Source organism: Pleurodeles waltl, chromosome 2_1, assembly GCF_031143425.1.
Source record: "Pleurodeles waltl isolate 20211129_DDA chromosome 2_1, aPleWal1.hap1.20221129, whole genome shotgun sequence".
NCBI classification, from domain to species: Eukaryota; Metazoa; Chordata; class Amphibia; order Caudata; family Salamandridae; genus Pleurodeles; species Pleurodeles waltl.
The window spans coordinates 823,592,129-823,608,754 of NC_090438.1; the positions used below are offsets into that span (position 1 = coordinate 823,592,129).

The 16,626-nt window shown below is 42.0% G+C and overlaps 1 protein-coding gene across 1 annotated transcript in view; it reads left to right on the forward strand.

Annotated features, from left to right (window-relative positions):
- Positions 1–2,068: 2,068 nt before the first annotated feature.
- E2F3 (E2F transcription factor 3) overlaps positions 2,069–16,626 on the forward strand; it is a 147,325-nt gene continuing 132,767 nt past the window's right edge. Inside the window, exon 1 of the mRNA XM_069218766.1 lies at positions 2,069–2,562. Coding sequence (XP_069074867.1) covers positions 2,305–2,562 — 258 coding nt within the window. The 5' untranslated portion in view covers positions 2,069–2,304. The remainder of the gene's footprint in view (positions 2,563–16,626) is intronic.

A 16,626-nucleotide genomic window follows, 5' to 3' on the forward strand; every position in this document is an offset into this window, starting at 1 on the left:
TGCAGAAATTTAGTTGAGCAATTAAACATTGTTATAGCTAATCAAAATGCTAAAGCATTTTGTAATGTATCCATGCCGGTAAAGTATAAAGATTATTATCTTTATTAGTACTACTGTTTATGATGTAACGTCCTGTTGTTAGTTGTTGTTTGAAGGGGAAAGAAGATGTGCATACATACCAATAGACCCAATTCAGGAGGGAGACTCCAAATGTTTAAGGCCACAAACCCAGGGCACGAGTATAGGGTAGATGCGGGTTGACAGCATCTACCTACTTTTTTCACAGGGTGGACACCGTCTACCCTGCCAAAAGGTTGGGCCTCACAAAAACATGCTAAACTTGTCCCGGTGTAATTTAGACACTGGGACAAATTCAACACCTTCTGCATGTTGTCTGCTTTCGTTACAAGCAAAAATGTTCAGGATGGAAAAAAGCTTTTCAGATTCCAGCTGGGCACATAACAAAGGCTGAAGTTAAAGGGCCATCAGCCCTCCTTTTGTTGGAGTACCCTGGCTGAGAGCTATCTGGAGCCTCACACCTAAATGTAATGGAGGGGAAATAAAGACACAGCTTATAACTTCACAGGTAGTTAAGAGAGGTAGGCTTTTGACTTTATTCATTCCCTGTATATAAGAGATATGCATGCACTCTAAAAATGACAGATGTGTTGGCCTGTCCCAGTATATACACAATAATATAAATGCCACTATTTTATTTCATTTATAGCGCTATAGTGCTACTAATCCAAATGTTGGGTGTCAGAGCACTAACATCACAGATGATTAACCGGGCACACAAAGATCTCTGCAGCAGGTGTCTTAACCCCATAAAACATTTAAAATGCAGTATTTGCAACCAATTAAGCATAACTGATTTACTACCATGTACCACCTTGTTTCCAATTTCGTTGTGACACAGTTTAAAAAAATAAATTGTGCATTGAGTTTTGTCATTTTTTTGGCACATTCCCGACGCATAGTCTCATTGGCTAAACAATGTAATGCTCTCAAATGTAGTCATGATAGAGCTGCTAAACTGATGTATGAGGTCTTAATATCTGATGTCACTTCTTGTGATGTCACTTCCTGTAAGGTTATGGTCTGTGATGCCACTTCATGTGATGCCATATATGATGTCACGCGCTATGATGTCACACAGCATGACGGCCCTTCCATACTGGCTACCTCGGTTAGTCCCCCACTTTTTTTTAGGTCTTGTGCACTGCACAAACCTCTTTATTTTGGCCGCCCGATATTGCCTGTACTTTAATAGAAGTCAAAGCGGGGGGAATAGGGGTTCTGCTGATTTTTTTTTTTTTATCTCCCACTTTCTTCTTCTAAAACATTGGCATGTATGCAAATATTTCCTGTTTTTTTTCATATTCTGTCCCACAGGGATTGCCATAATAGCTCTTCATACAAACAGACGGGAAAAACGACATACAGGGGGGCCCGAAACAAATTAAAAGGTAACCTTGTGCACGAAAACTGATCCTGCATGTTTTTACATGGCTGACAAAGAGTACAGACGAAGCACAGCACATACAAACGATTTGGCAAGTCACGCGCCCGACAACCCCAAAGGGCAGGATTAGATTAGTAAAACAAAAAAGTGCTACAATACGGTGTTATCAGCATATACATTTTCAATTGCCAAAGAAAATAACCTTTGAAAACGTGCTCAAAAAACATTAAAAGAATGGCATTTAATCACTCCTAGCATAGTAAGGTGGTGGCTACTCAGTAAGGCACCTCTTACACTGAATATACCTTGCAATAATTGAGGGTGCCCACTATATCGCGGAAGTAAGCAAATGTGTACTATTCTTAGGTGCAACCGCGAGGAATCAACGTGTTGCCGGGGCAACAACCAAAGCGACGCGTTATAGACCGCCGCGTGGTCGTCTAGACTCTCTTCCGGATAGGCCGGCAGGTCCGGACCAATTGTGTAGGGTGTCGCGGAGACAGGCATCACTTATGCAAATTTAGTTTAAAAAAGACGGCGGGAGTTCTGAGTTTCGCGCGAGCAGCTTTGGCGCCGCGCGCTAGAATCGGCCCTCCATTCATTGTCCGCTTCCTGGAGAGCCATTTTCCTGCCGCGGCGCAGAACAGAGGCCACCGCTCGCTCCCGCAATCCGCTGCCATCCGCCCTCCGCTGACTCCAAAACCCCCTGAGAAGCGACCTCTTCGACTCACTTGAGTCACAGCTTCTCAAAGCCGACCCCATTTCTAATCGGGGAGGGCTCCCTTCGCTAGAAAAGGGGCAATAGGGCGACGAAGGGCGGCCGGCGGCGGCGCAGCGAGATGCGGAAGGGTATGGCCCCGGGGACCCCAGCCCGGCGGCTAGCGAGCCGAGATCACGGCCCTCCCACACCGCTATTGCTGGCCGCCGGTTTTAGTCCAGCCGCCTACATCCAAATCTTGGCTTCACCGCCGCCCAGCCCGGCCGCGCCGCCACACGAGCAGGCTAGTCCAGCGGGTGGCCCGATGCATCTCGCCCTGCACGGATCCGGTGGCAGCAGGGGTGTCCCGCCGCCGAGCCCCAGCACGGGGCGGCCCAAGGTAAAGCTCGAAAACGTAGGCCTCTATAGAGTGCGCTTTCAAGCACACTTCGTACGTGTGCATGGTTACGTCATACGTGTGCATCTCTTCAAGGGCAGAGCCACGCACTCCATGACAAGACCTCTGCCACATACCACGTCTGCAGGCAAACTCTAATCAGCTAGCATGTGTTCTGAGGCACAACTGCACAAAGTACTCGTTTTCAGTTGTGTATGTTAAGGTTTACGTACGTGGTGGCACACAGCCAACGTATATTTTGAGTGCATGAATAAATGTACTTTAACAATTAGTGCATCTATTGACCACTCGGTTTCACCACATATTTTGGATGTGCACTAGACACTTGTGCTTACCTACATTGTACCCAGTGCCCATATGGTCTTGAGGCCGCGTGTAGGATAGCATACTTCACTTGACCAGTTGCTTATTCTGTACACGTATGGCTTTGAAGATGAAATATTTCTCAGTTTTATGCACACTGTCTAAGCTTAGCAACTGCACGCACATACCTCTATCAATGTCACGTATGTACATGTATCTTGAACATGCGTAGCTTCTAGACTCGCATGCAGTCTGGTTGCGCAAATGTTCTATGTACGCGCAACGTCTGTGCACATTACAGCCAAATGCATAACTAGATACATTTATGTGCTTCCCAATTCTATTTAGCTGTTTTATGCAAGTATGCGCTTCTTTGTGACCACTTGTCCCCCACCCCAAAAAAACCCCACAAAATTCATAATTTTCAGGTCCATAGCATGGTAAAATGGCAGCCATGACGAACACTTTGCGGATTTCATGCATTATAAAGATCCCCTCCTTCCCTATGTCCGGTTATTTTCAGTATACAGTGGTCCCATGTTGGACAGCCCAACTGTTTCCTACCTCATTGAGTCACCAGGCACTCACAGGCAATCCGATTGCTCACATTTTTTTCATATCTTTTGAATAACAAAATATGACATGGCAAAAGTGCTTCTGGTCTAGAGTAAATGTGCGTTTTTTTTAATCATTGTGCTGGCACCTAGCAATGACTTTGAATTGCTTATGCAAATCAATTACCGTTCAAAGCCAGTCTGGTCCATTTTTTTAGTGACCAGTATTTCAGCCTAAGCTGTCAAAATCTTCCAACGTTTTTTTACAATATGTAAATCGATACTTGCAAAATGCTTTTCATGGGTAGTTGTAGTGATGTATTGGTTTGTATGTAAAAGAAGAATGCTATGACATCAGGGGCAGTGGAATGTTGGGGCAGTGGAATGTTGGGGTAGGCTGTGACTGGGGATTGGAATGTTTTCATATGAAAGGTCAGAGTTGTGCCGGTTTGGGGATGGCAAGCTCATGTATCTCTGTCTGTACATTATAACTGGAAATAAACTTTTAAGGAAAGAACAAGAAGAGCCAGTGTACTTACTTCAGTAGTCTATAAAAACTAAAAAGAATAGGACATGGCAAAGGTCTTAATTATCAGCTCAACCTTCATCCTAATGTGACCTTAATATGTGCTCAAGATGAGTTGGCACATGGCATATATGAGTTCCGCTGGTTACCCTGACATTTCCCAGTCGGGTTAGTGTCTTGACCAGGGTTCTTCAACCTATCCTGTAGTGAGCTACTTTTTTATTTTATTAATTTGGAGAGACAGTGTCATAGTATACTAATTATAAATACAGGATCATTTATGCATCACAAATACTTAAAATATACTTAAGATGCTGTATAAAAGCCAGTGAGAGAAACATAGAAAAATAAACCTGACAGGCCTAGATGTCCTAAACACTACTCATTTCCCCCTCAGCACCTCCTTTCCTTATCCAAGACTTTCAAATATTACCAAATGCCTTTTCATTTCCAGACCTCTGTGCAAACAGCTTTTCTCGTTTCTGGACCTTGTTTGTTTTCTCATGTCAATCGTCTTAACTGGAAACAAGGTCAGGCCTCTATAACAATAGGTAGCGTTAGATGTGCGCCCGCCATCCAGCAGCCGCTGGATTTTGCGGGTAATGGACCGCAGCAATGCTTCCTAAAACCTATAAATACCTTCCCAAAAACACATGGGTTTATTGCAAATCCAGACTAGGTGGGCCCATACAGCATCTAAAACCTTGTCTTGGGCAACTCTGGCCCAATGCATGCAAAAATTGGGAGTCTGATATACCAACCATTTGACCAATTAAACTGCTTAATTTGTAACCAGTCAGCCCTAGGTACACTCGCTTTTTCTTCCCTGATCCATTTCAACAAAATCTGTGCATACATAAGTGCTTTTTCACAAGTTAGGAAGTATTGAGTTCACAACCATTTTTTCTAAGAATCTAATTATCCATCAAATTCAAAACGAATTCCTTCTTGGACACCAGTTCCTTAGGAACAATCTTTTGCAAAACACAGAGTAAAGACCTGTAACACAACCGCAGCAAACTTTTGTCACTATCTGCTCTACCTCAACAAGTTTTCCACCTGTCGCTCTTCAGGAAATCACCCAATTTCACAAATCTGTTCCTATCCCATCTAGCTACAGTAGATGTATCTATAAAAAGCCTCTCTCTAATTCTGAGTAGCTTAAAGGGGTTTCGGAATTCACATAAGGCATATCAAGAACCAAAAGAAGTCTTTAACCTCAATCAAAAGAGGCCTATAATTCAGAAGATGTGAATTATCTGTAAAATAGACATCCACCCCGCCCCTCAATACAATTTAGGACGGAAATTTACACTAGCTCTAAACTCTGGAACTAATGCCACTGTAGTACAATTGCACAGAATGATACCAGTTTTTGCAATGTTCACCTTGTTCCCTCACATCATTTGAAACACTGAAGATATACATTACCCTTCTTTCCTAGGGGCGAGCAAAAGCTTGATGTCATTGGCATGCAATTTAATCTTGGCCATAAAAAGTATCGTGCTTGAATCGTTAAATTGTTTCAAATTGCTATCACCAGGTGTTTTTTTTTTTTTTTTTTTTTTTTTTAAAGCACTAGCGAGAGTGGGCTGCCCTCCTTAGGTTACACAGATCTTGCAGGAAACTATCTCAATGAAAATTAGAATTAGCTTGGCTTGTGCGTTCAAGTATATTCACCTGATAAAGCCTACCATCTAGAGAAACAATCTGCATTTTCAAAGAATGACAGGAGCTTCACTGATGTACCACATGGCACATCACCATGTTGAATTCCTTTTCTGTTTCCAACAAGAAAATCGCCGTGGAAGTCTGATCAGCAGAACATATATCCAAGTCCTTTACTAAGAAGTATGAGTGCTCAGTTGTCTACCCACTATGAAACAGTTCTGATCCTTTGTCAATGCTATTTGCCAATACTTTCATAATCCCTATTTAAAAGGGTAATAGGGCAGTAGGAATTGGGCTCAGTTGGTTCCCTGTTAAAGTTAACATTGAGAATGTGGGGGAGGGGGTGTTTAGATTTATTTTTTATTTTTTAGATTTCACAGATAGGATAATTGTTTTTTACTTTATTGCCTTTGACAACTAGAGGAGTTGACATCCATAATGAGGTGAGGAAATATTTTGCTAAACAAAGTGTCCCATTGGAAAAGTTAGGGGCAATATCAAGTTATGCACCTGCAATGACAGGGCGTCCTTCTATTTACGTTGCCAATGACATGAGGGTGACTTCACTAATAGCACAGCTGGAAAATGATTTAACTAATTTACACTTGGCATCTTTAATTATGAGCCACCCCTTTGGATGACTGCTTTTCACAAAATCAGCATAAGGCAGGGAGCATGGGCTTGGAACTCTGATGCAAGCAAGAAAAGATGGGCACATCTTCCTGTGTTTATAGAGCAGTGGCCATAATGGAGCATGTAGTGGTTCCCTCACATTACCTATTCAGCTGATTCACTAATGATAACTGTGCTTGTGCAGTTAATATTATATAGCAGAATTTGACATTTAATGTGTCAGCCTGATCGTTGTGCTTGGATTGGAGTGGGGCAGCTGGTTTTGGTTGCAGTGGCGTAGCCAGTTATGGATAGGGGTGGGGCAGATCAGGGTGGGGTAGGGTAGATTGTTTTGCTGTGTTGCAGTGTGGGGTATTTGGATGGAGTGTTGGGGCAGGGCGGAGTGTGGTGGGGCGGGGCAGAGTGTTTTGAATTGCTGTATGGCAGTGGGGCAGATTTAGTTTCAAGCTGGACAGGATGGAGTGGATTGGAGTGGAGCAGATTGTAGTGGGCCACATTGATTTGGTGTGGGGCAGCTGATTTTGGATTGGTGTGGGGTGGATCATTGTGGGGCACATTGTTTTGGACGAGTGGGGCATATTGTGCTGTATTGGAGTGGGGCAGATTGAAGTGTGGTGCATTATTTTTGGTTGGAGTGGGGCAGTTTGGGGATTGCAATGTAGTGGATTGGGGTGGGGTGGATTGGGTGTACTGCACGATTATGTGTTTAAAAATAATTTTGAAAATTACACATAAGAAACAATATTGCTTTGCAGTGTTTACAACAAGATAAAGACATCTTTGGTGAACAGTGCCCGCGAGCAACAACAAAACCGGAGTGCAAAGTGAGAGAAGACTTGGCAAAAGAAGAATTAAAAAAGTTAACTATAGAAAATACAACTTTGCAATTTTGTTCTACCTGCTGAGCACGTTTTTGCCAGTCACGCTCATTCTATTGCAGGGCACTAGAAGTTAAAATGAACAAAAGAGTACCTCAGTCACATCTGGTGCAGCAGACGGCACTGATTAAGTTGAATCTATCCATGCTTGGTCCCTGCTGTACGGACAGTAATTGAAAAGATATTCCAACCATGACCAATTACGAGGCTGTAAAGAAAGGGGCCACATAATCCAACAAATGAGCAGGCCTGTGCTAGACTTGCTCAGGCCTAGAAAAAGCAAGCCAGTGAGTTGTTGCTGCACAGACATGCATTGTCGCATTGTGTGCAGTTCCATGCAGCCTAAGATATGTGCAGTAGCACCCATCATGAAGGAGATTTGGGACTGCTTGGCTGAAATAATGAAGAGACCTGCTCATAAAATGTAATGATCTTTACTATGGATATAAAAATGCAATGCATTTACATTTTCAAATAAGCATGTCTCTGATAAGTAGTACTAGTAACTCACCAGCACACTGAGTAGCTCTCGGAAGTGAAGGCAAGCCCATATCAAGGTCTATGTGTTAAAAACAAAAAAAACACTGCTCATCTTGACCCTTAGTGACAGTGGGCCAAACCATTGGCAGTAGACATGATTAAACTTGCACTGTCCTGCCTTGTTGGATCTGCTACATGATTATCTGAATCCACTCTAAACTGAAATTAGTCACAATGATATTGACCATGTTATGTGGTTTGCCCTATCATTCGCATATTGTGTGTGCACCATCAGAGTAGCAGCAGTAACCAATTCTGGCCCATCAATATGTGACTGCAAGTCTAAGAGTAAAATGTGTTAGTTGGGAGCACGATAAGCCCAATAGCTGAGGAGAGCAGGGTATGGATCCAGAGCAGAGAAAATTAGGAGCCTCATCTGCCCACATTTTTGTATGTCTGTCTGACATGGTGTCCCACCCTAATACGCCTTGTTATTTTCTGGAACTTATTTAGTGTTGAGTCTTAAATGTGTATGCTCAAAAGAGGCAATTGGATAATAATGGTCTTTCTGCATGTAACTGCGCCTAGAATGTTTGGGTATTCACTACTAATAATCCTGCTTAGGCTGTTCATGGTATTATGTTAATTCTTTGCCACTATTTTACAGTGATAAAGTATGCTAGGAGCTCGGCAGGAATTTCTTTACCAGATGTAGCTCTTGCTGGTTGGAAAACCCTGGTCTAATTACTGTCCTCCATTTCCCCACCACCAACAAACGAGGCCATGAGCTACTCAAAGGGTGTTGAAGAGCTATTTGTAGCTCGCAAGCAATAGGTTGGCGATGCCTGGTTTTTCCTTATTCCCCTGTTTTGTCCTATTGACATTTGGATGGCTTGGGTGAATTTGAGAAAATATATATTCACACACAAAGTGGATCTGTTTTGTATGAAAAATACTGAAATTCACAAGTTATGGTTAGGACCACAAGACCCAATTCATACATTAACCACAATGATTGTGCCATCATCCTTAAAGAGACGGATGCAGTTATGTTATAAGCTTACATCATGAATTACATTGTTTAACTGCCTGTGTGTCGCGCTTATTGTCCTTGTATGTGTTTTTTGGTGTACGTATTGTGTGTTCATGGGCATTGCATTTGGTGGGAAAGTTATGGGTTGCGTTGTTGCATGAGTTACGGATTGTAGTCCTAACATCAACTGCACACTTATGGCTTTTTTTTTTTTTTAACTTCTCACCTCTTGTGCGCTCTTTACTAAACCTTTTGGGACCCTGGGACCAAATCCCTGAGTCCTGTAAAGGTGGCCACCACATTTTCTATGTGTGAGGCAGCCAGTTAGACCATTTTGTTTCTAGCTCTGTGGACCCAAAATGGCTGTCAAGAGGAAAAACTCCTTCATCCAGTTAGGTTGGATATTTGTTTTGCAGATAGCATCTGATCCAGATCAGAGGATGTCCACAAACTAATGTTGTAGATGTGCCTAAAATGTAACCTCTTTATGCCCAACACAAGCAACTCTTTTTAAATGCTGATTTCTCAAACTCTAGAAACAAATTGCACCCAACCAACCAACCAAGCAAGCATAGCCAAAGCCAATATCTCGCCTAGAGCTATTGGCTTTGTCATCGTATTTTAGTAATGTTGTAGAGCACACAACAGCAAGGAACTATTCAACATCATCAAAGAACTCCCCAACCCCAAATCCCGCTCCATCGACCCTCCCCACTCACAAGACCTCTGCGACCCCCTCTCCATCTTCTTCCACCGCAAGATCACAGACCGACATGGAAGCTTTGCAACGCTGTCCCCCACCACCACTGACCTGGTCAACCCTGCTGCACCAACGTACTGAGCACATGGACCCCCACTAACGATTAAGAAACCACCTAAACCATGAGCACCATCCACTCTGGCTCTCCCACAGACCCCTGCCCTCACCATGTCTTTAATAAGGCCAGCCAAATCATCGCTCCCCAGCTCCGGACCATCATCAACCGCTCTTTCGAGGCCGCCGTTTTCCTGGAATGCTGGAAACATGCTGAAGTAAACATCTTGCTCAAAAAGCCCAAAGCAGACCCCGAAGACCTAAAAAACTACAGACCTATCTCCCTACTCCCCTTCCCCGCGAAGGTCATAGAGAAGATAGTCAACAACCAACTTTCCCGCTTCCAGAAGGGGCAACAGCCTACTCGATGTCTCCCAGTCTGGATTCCGTAAAAACCACAGCACAGAGACCACCATCATCACCTGCACCGATAACATCAGGACCAGGCTTGACAAAGGTGAAACCATTGTCCTCATCCTTCTCGACCTTTCCGCAGCCTTCAACACTGTATGCTACCAAACCCTTTGCACATGCCTCTTCGACGTCAGAATTTGCCACAAAGCCCTGGACTGGCTCACCTCCTTCCTCCGAAAGAACAGAGTTCGCCCCTCCCTGTTCTGGTCTAAGGCCACCAAGACCACATGCGGAGTCCTCCAGGGATCCTCACTCAGCCCCACCCTCTTCAATATCTACATGGCTCCGCTTGCCAGCATCGTCCGACCCCACGGCCTCAACATCATTTTCTACACTGACGACACCCAGAAAAAAACAAGATACTCATCTTCGGACCCAACAAGTCAGCATGGGATGACTCCTGGTGGCTGGCCACCCTGGGACCGCCCCCGACACCCACCAACCATGCACCAATCTCTGCTTCATACCAGACTCTTCTCTCTCATTGGCCCAGCAAGTCAATGCCATCTCGTCCTCATGCTTCAACACCCTTCAAATGCTCCGCAAGACCTTCAGGTGGATCCAGTAGAAACCAGAAGAACGGTCACCCACGCCCTCGTCAGCAGCAGACTGGACTACGGCAACGCTCTCTACTCAGGCACAACGGCCAAGCTCCAGAGAACTCCAGCGCATCCAGAACGCCTCACCACATCTCATCTTCAACCTCCCTCGCCACGAACACATCTCCGCCCACCTCAGAGCCCTACACTGGCTATCCGTCAACAAAAGGATCGTCTTCAAAATCCTAATCCACGCTCACAAAGCCCTCCAAGACATAGGGCCGGCCTACCTCAACGATCGACTTAACTTCCACATCCCATCACGCCAGCTCCACTCCGCTGACCTCTCCCTCGCAACAGTCCCTCACATTCACCGCACCACATATGGCGGCAGGTCCTCTCCCACCTCGCCTCCAAAACCTGGAACTCCCTCCCCACCAACCTACCCAGGACCTCCTGACCTTCAGGAAGTGCCTCAAGACCTGGCTCTTTGAGCAGTAACACCCCCCACCCACCCCAGCGCCTTGAGACCCTGCCGGGTGAGTAGCCCGCCCAAAATTTGATTGAGCAGCTCGACTGCTTTACAACATACTTGAAAGTTATGGGGGAAGCTCTATGATGCAGCCACAGCAAGGTCTGTCATAGCACTTTCATTTTTTCTGGCAAGAGGGTGACTGTTGTGCAGCACAGTGAGGGAGTGGGGCCCGGCAAAGCAACACAGTATGGAAGGGGGCTGGAGGACTTGGCATTTATCTAGACAATGGGTAAAACGTGAGCTGTGCTTGGAAAAGGCATGATTGGGAGGGGCTGGAAGCAACAGAGGAGCTGGTGAGCAGGATGGAGAGGGCATACATTGAAGCTGGAAGGGGCTGCAGGGAGCAGTGGACATGCTCCAAGCCTATTGTAAGTAAACAAAATGTCTCAACTTTAGCATCTTTATTTTTCTTTTGGTAATCCATGTTTTGTGTGGACTCGTCAAGGTGGGGCAGATTTAAAGGTAGGGGGTCACCAAATCTTTGTTAATGTTGGTGATTTTTCACAGATGTGCATGCAATTTGCCTGGATATTATGTTTAGTTTTCTTGTGCATTATTGAGATTTATGCAAATCCAAGAAGGAGGAGAGTTATATTTGGGGGGGGGGGTGATGAATTGTTTTTGATATTTAGGCAGGTAGTAAGTTGACCCTGTGGAAGAATGTCAAGTTTCATGTAGCTCTGACACAGGGGGCAGAGTTAGTGTGGGCCAAAAATGATTTAATTTGTAAAAAAAAAACGTTGGTTCCATATCGTGTACCAGAGTGAAATTTGAACATTATTTAGGTTACCCTTAGTATATGGAGTTTCACTCCTATGCATCAATAGGGGGAATTGTTCCTGTGGGTGGGATGGCGGGCAAATAAATACAGCGTCCCAGTTGTCAATATAACTCTAAAGTGTAATCTTTTCACGCCTCATCCAAGCACCCATTAAACATAATTTTCAGGCACTACTGAGTGGATTTACACTGAACTAACAAAAACTAAATCCTTGAGTAAAGCCTCACTTGCTTTTTTTTAGGAAAGCAAGCCTCCACCACTTTCTTTTCCCCCCTTTGTTTTTTTCCTTGTTTGACGAATCGGCACAAAACTTGTCAAAGTAAGGAAAACAAAACCTGAAACTGACTCTGCCATATTTACACTTGGGCTACTGCTACCAGCATTATATTTATATGTATTATTTATATTATAGTGAGGTTCTGAAATGAGATAGGAACTAACATTTAAAAAAAAAAAAACTCAAATTGACAACTCAGTTAAGTGAACTAGCTTGCAAGCTGATTACCTCGCATATTAGTGCACTTCTTATTACCTCGCATATTAAATCATTGATGATATAAATTTAAAAGTTACTGTGTATGCTTGTGTGGCTGTATAGAATGCAAATAAAATAACCCCTGGAGGCAAGTGAAGTTGTGGAAGTTAAGTCATATGGTGCACTGTTTACAAACCAGTAAAGTTTGGGGTGCATGTAGTACTCCATATTAAATGAGGCCCTGCCTCCCAACCTCGCCACGGGGTTGACCACAGGCTTGGCCTCTGCCAACTCCCTATTTTCCGTACTATATACTTTTTTTTTATTTTTTGTTTTTAGCTCTGCAGTAGTCACCATGCAAGCTTCATCCCCATGGTACCGTGCAAGCTTCTTCAGTGAAGCTTGGACAATACTGTAGTACAATGGTGGAGAAGCTTAAGCAGCGGATCCCATGGCTGCACTGCAATACTTACCAGGCAGGAAGGCCACACCAAGCCCTGTGGGAGTACCACTGTATCCTTGGTGGGTGTGTGTGTGTGTATATATTTGTTTGTGACCTTGAACGTTTATATACTTCAATTGATCAAGAGCAGGGTGTGAAAGCTCTACAGTACTACTTTAATTTATGGAACACAATGCGATGCTCCTGGAATTTGTGAGAGTTTATCTGAGTCGCAATATTTTTCTATTTTCAAGCCATTTATATTGTAAAATACGGGGAACTGCGAATGGACCCGTTCTTAGCCCCCAGCTATGCAAATGTATTTGTGGGCTGGTGGGAGAATTATGTGGCCTGGGCAGAGGACAATGATCATTGGATGGGTAATGCTATTTTATGGGTCTGCTACGATTGATGACATGTTCTGGATATGGAAAGGGACTAGAGAAGTGGCTGAAGAGTATATTGATAGGTTGAAAAACTCCTCCCTGAATTTGCATTTCTCCACTGAGAAGTGATGTGAGTACCCATTTTTAGATCGACAGGCCTCTGTTGAGGGGGACTGCATACCATACTGAACTCTATAGGAAGCCTACTGCAACATAATCTAGGTTTGTGAAACATTTGGTGTAATTCCGTTCAATATATATATATATATACACAATAGTCTAAACCTAGGCACTTTTTAAATTTGTCACCATCACCTATTTCTGCATTGCCATCACTTAATAATCTGCAAAGCAGCCGGAGAAAGTCCTTGAATGTTAAAGGGAACAAAATATACTGTCATCAGCATTGTTTCAAAATAAACATTTGATGTGTGCAGATAACTTTTTAGCCTGATGTAGGTTGAAGGAAATTTGGGAAAAAAATGTATATCTAGATCCTTCAATTCTTCCTGGGCTTGCTGCACATATTGATGCACATCACCTTCTGATGGATTTGCAAGATGTTGAGGATTTATAAGTATCTGGTTTATATAACTGGAAGGTTCCTTATCATTAAAAACACCAACCCCCCTCCCCTTGGGTGTCTAAGTAATGGATGACCTTTTGGTTGCTTTGGTTTGTTCCTCTGCATCTAATTTTTGATCTTTTCTATTCTGTATCCTGTTTTGTATAATTTGTCTAATATTGTGTTTTTATGTGGACTGCTGGTTAGATTCTATTTAAAAAAAAAAGTTTCTTGCTACTTTTGCCAGTTACTGATAGTATCTAACATTAAGTTTACTTGTCTTAACATAAAAGAATTGGCATTTCTTCAGAGAAGATTACACAGTTTTTAGGTAGTCAAAGCAGATGTTAGTTACAGGCGACTAATGTTAATCTCTATTCTGGTTGAATTTGCATTTTGTTTTGTCACAGGCTGCAAGAAACAAAAATGGTGTCACTGGCCTTTACTAAAAAAAAACAAAAAAAAACGTCATGCTGAAATATTATACAAAAAAACAATTCTGAGGGTTGGTGAGGTTATGTAAGTTAAACCACTTTTGTGGATGGGTCTGATTTCTATCTAAAGTGATAAATTGCCTTCAGTGAAATTGGGACCTTAAAAATTATTTACGTTATTTAAAATACAAAACTCATTGTTCTTCGGTGCCTTATTTTCCATATTAACTTAGTTGTTTTAGAGTTGATTACTAGTGTCACATAATACATATGCTGTTGATTTTAGTTCTCTTATTAGTGGACCTGATAAATCAAGAATAAAATGGATGCATTTACAGTCTACATTAGAGGATATCATTTTCAATGTTGGAGCAATAAAATACTTTATTGTTAATTTAAAACTAGGAAAACAGACATAAGATTGTTCATTGCTTCAAGTGATAGAAGTTTAAACTGCAAAATTTACATTATGAGTACGATTCTCTGGTTAGGCAGAGAGCTGAATTTAAATTATAATATGGGGAAACTACATATTTTGATTACTAATCTAGTAAATTGACAGCTAATTTCCAAATCAAAACGATAAAACAGCATGGTAGTATATTATCGTCTAAACATGTAGCACATTAATTCATTTCTACATCAAATTATGCAGAAAACTAGTGGTAGTTCAAGTTAATGCTACTGAAGATTTGTTTTTATGATTTCTGTAAGTTACCTTAAATTGTAATAAAAGATGGAATCATTTGATATTCCTATTAGCTTAAATGAAGTAGTTACAGCTTTTTCTTGATTATGATAAATCACCTAGTCTGGGTTAATTTGATGAAACATAGTCAATACAGTTGACCTCATGCTAGGGATCTTCATTTACCAATTTCTTTTCAAGATAAGGTCTTGGATGCTGGCTCTTTCACTGAAACTATGATTGGATAATCTAAACCAGATAAAAATCATAACTCCTTTTTGTACCTATAAGCATTTTTCATTAAATGGGATTGTAAAATCTTTTCAAAGCGTTTAGCTAATAGATTATCTAATATCTTAGATTCAGTTTTTGACCGTGATAAGGGTTTTTTGAAAGGCAGCTTACATTCTGTCCAAGCATTATTTATCATTTGTTACCATTCATTAGATCAATTGAATCCACTCTTGGCCTCCTAGCATTAGATGCTGAGAAGACATTTTTTTTTTTTACTTTTACAGCTTTATTTCGGTAAAACAATACCATAAAAGCATACTGACAAAATTCTTACATTTCTAGAAGAAACAAAGACACTTTTTTAAAAGAAAAAAGACAAAGAAACACTAAAAACTGATCGAGACCAAAGCTCCCTCAGGGCCATACAATACAAATAGGCGAGTTATGGGTGTAAATGTTATTAAAAAATCAACAATTAATCACTAAAACACTATAAAATATACAGTACACATCATCATGCAGATCGCCATATAAATATTATAAAATTTTATAAAATACCCCTAAAGTATAAGCCTTAATACAAAAACAGTTAAAATTGCTATCTTGCTAGTAGTATCATTAACTATAGACTAGCTCAAAAAGTAACCATTATGAAAGTAGGATATATGCTTTTGAATGACTATTTGCCTCCAGTAGGTTCAAGTTGCCTCTACAATCTTAGCAATATAGATACCATCATCACATGAGGGGTTATTTGACTAATTTTTAGAAAGTGATTAACAATCCCTAGGGCCCAACGATTCCTTTCTTTCTTACGTGCCTATATTGCTTAGAGGTCATATACGATCGAGTGATGCAAAAAGGCACATTGTTCTAGCAGCAGCAAATATTCACTTATCTACTAGAAACAAGTTATCTGATATTGATCTTAAAAGCAGTAGGTAAAAATCGATTACAGTATTTCATTTGTAAAACCCATAAAATTTACCTCCCGTGCCATCAGGCACTTGTTTGCCTAACTAGGAGGAGATTTTTTTGGGATAAAAGATAAATAAATATCAGAATCCAGGAACAAGTTTCATAGGTGACAATGACCATTCTAGGTAACTTAATCAACCTCCCAGTAGCTACGGTCCTCCCGGGCATAGACAGTGTCCCCTGAGCTAGATATATCCTTGGCCGATTATAGGTCCCAAGGCCATTGAATTGCAGAGGGTGACTCCCAGTTATCGATTTCAGGACCCATAGGTTGACTTTGGGAGTTTTGCCTGAATTAGAGCGCCTACAACCTCAGGCCCGCCTTGTCTCTGATGAATGAAATTGCTATTAAGAACCGGCTTAGACCAAAAACAACATATGGTATCGAGCTGGATCTAAAAAATCTGGCAGCTTCATTGTAGTTCCTGATTCCAACGTTCCTGCAGATGGGTCGGATCCATTTCTTCCTTAGTTTATCGTAGGCAATGCAATTTAAAAGGACATGATCCGTCGTTTCTGGAGTCTCCATATTACATAGCTCGCAGGTCGCCTCATGATTACTCCCATTCAGGAGACCCCATTTGAAGGTAAAAGCCTTGACCTGGAGAATCCCATATCGATACTTCATAAATAAAGCTTTTGCTCGTCTAGGTTGAATGGTATCAATCCATTCCTCAGCGCTC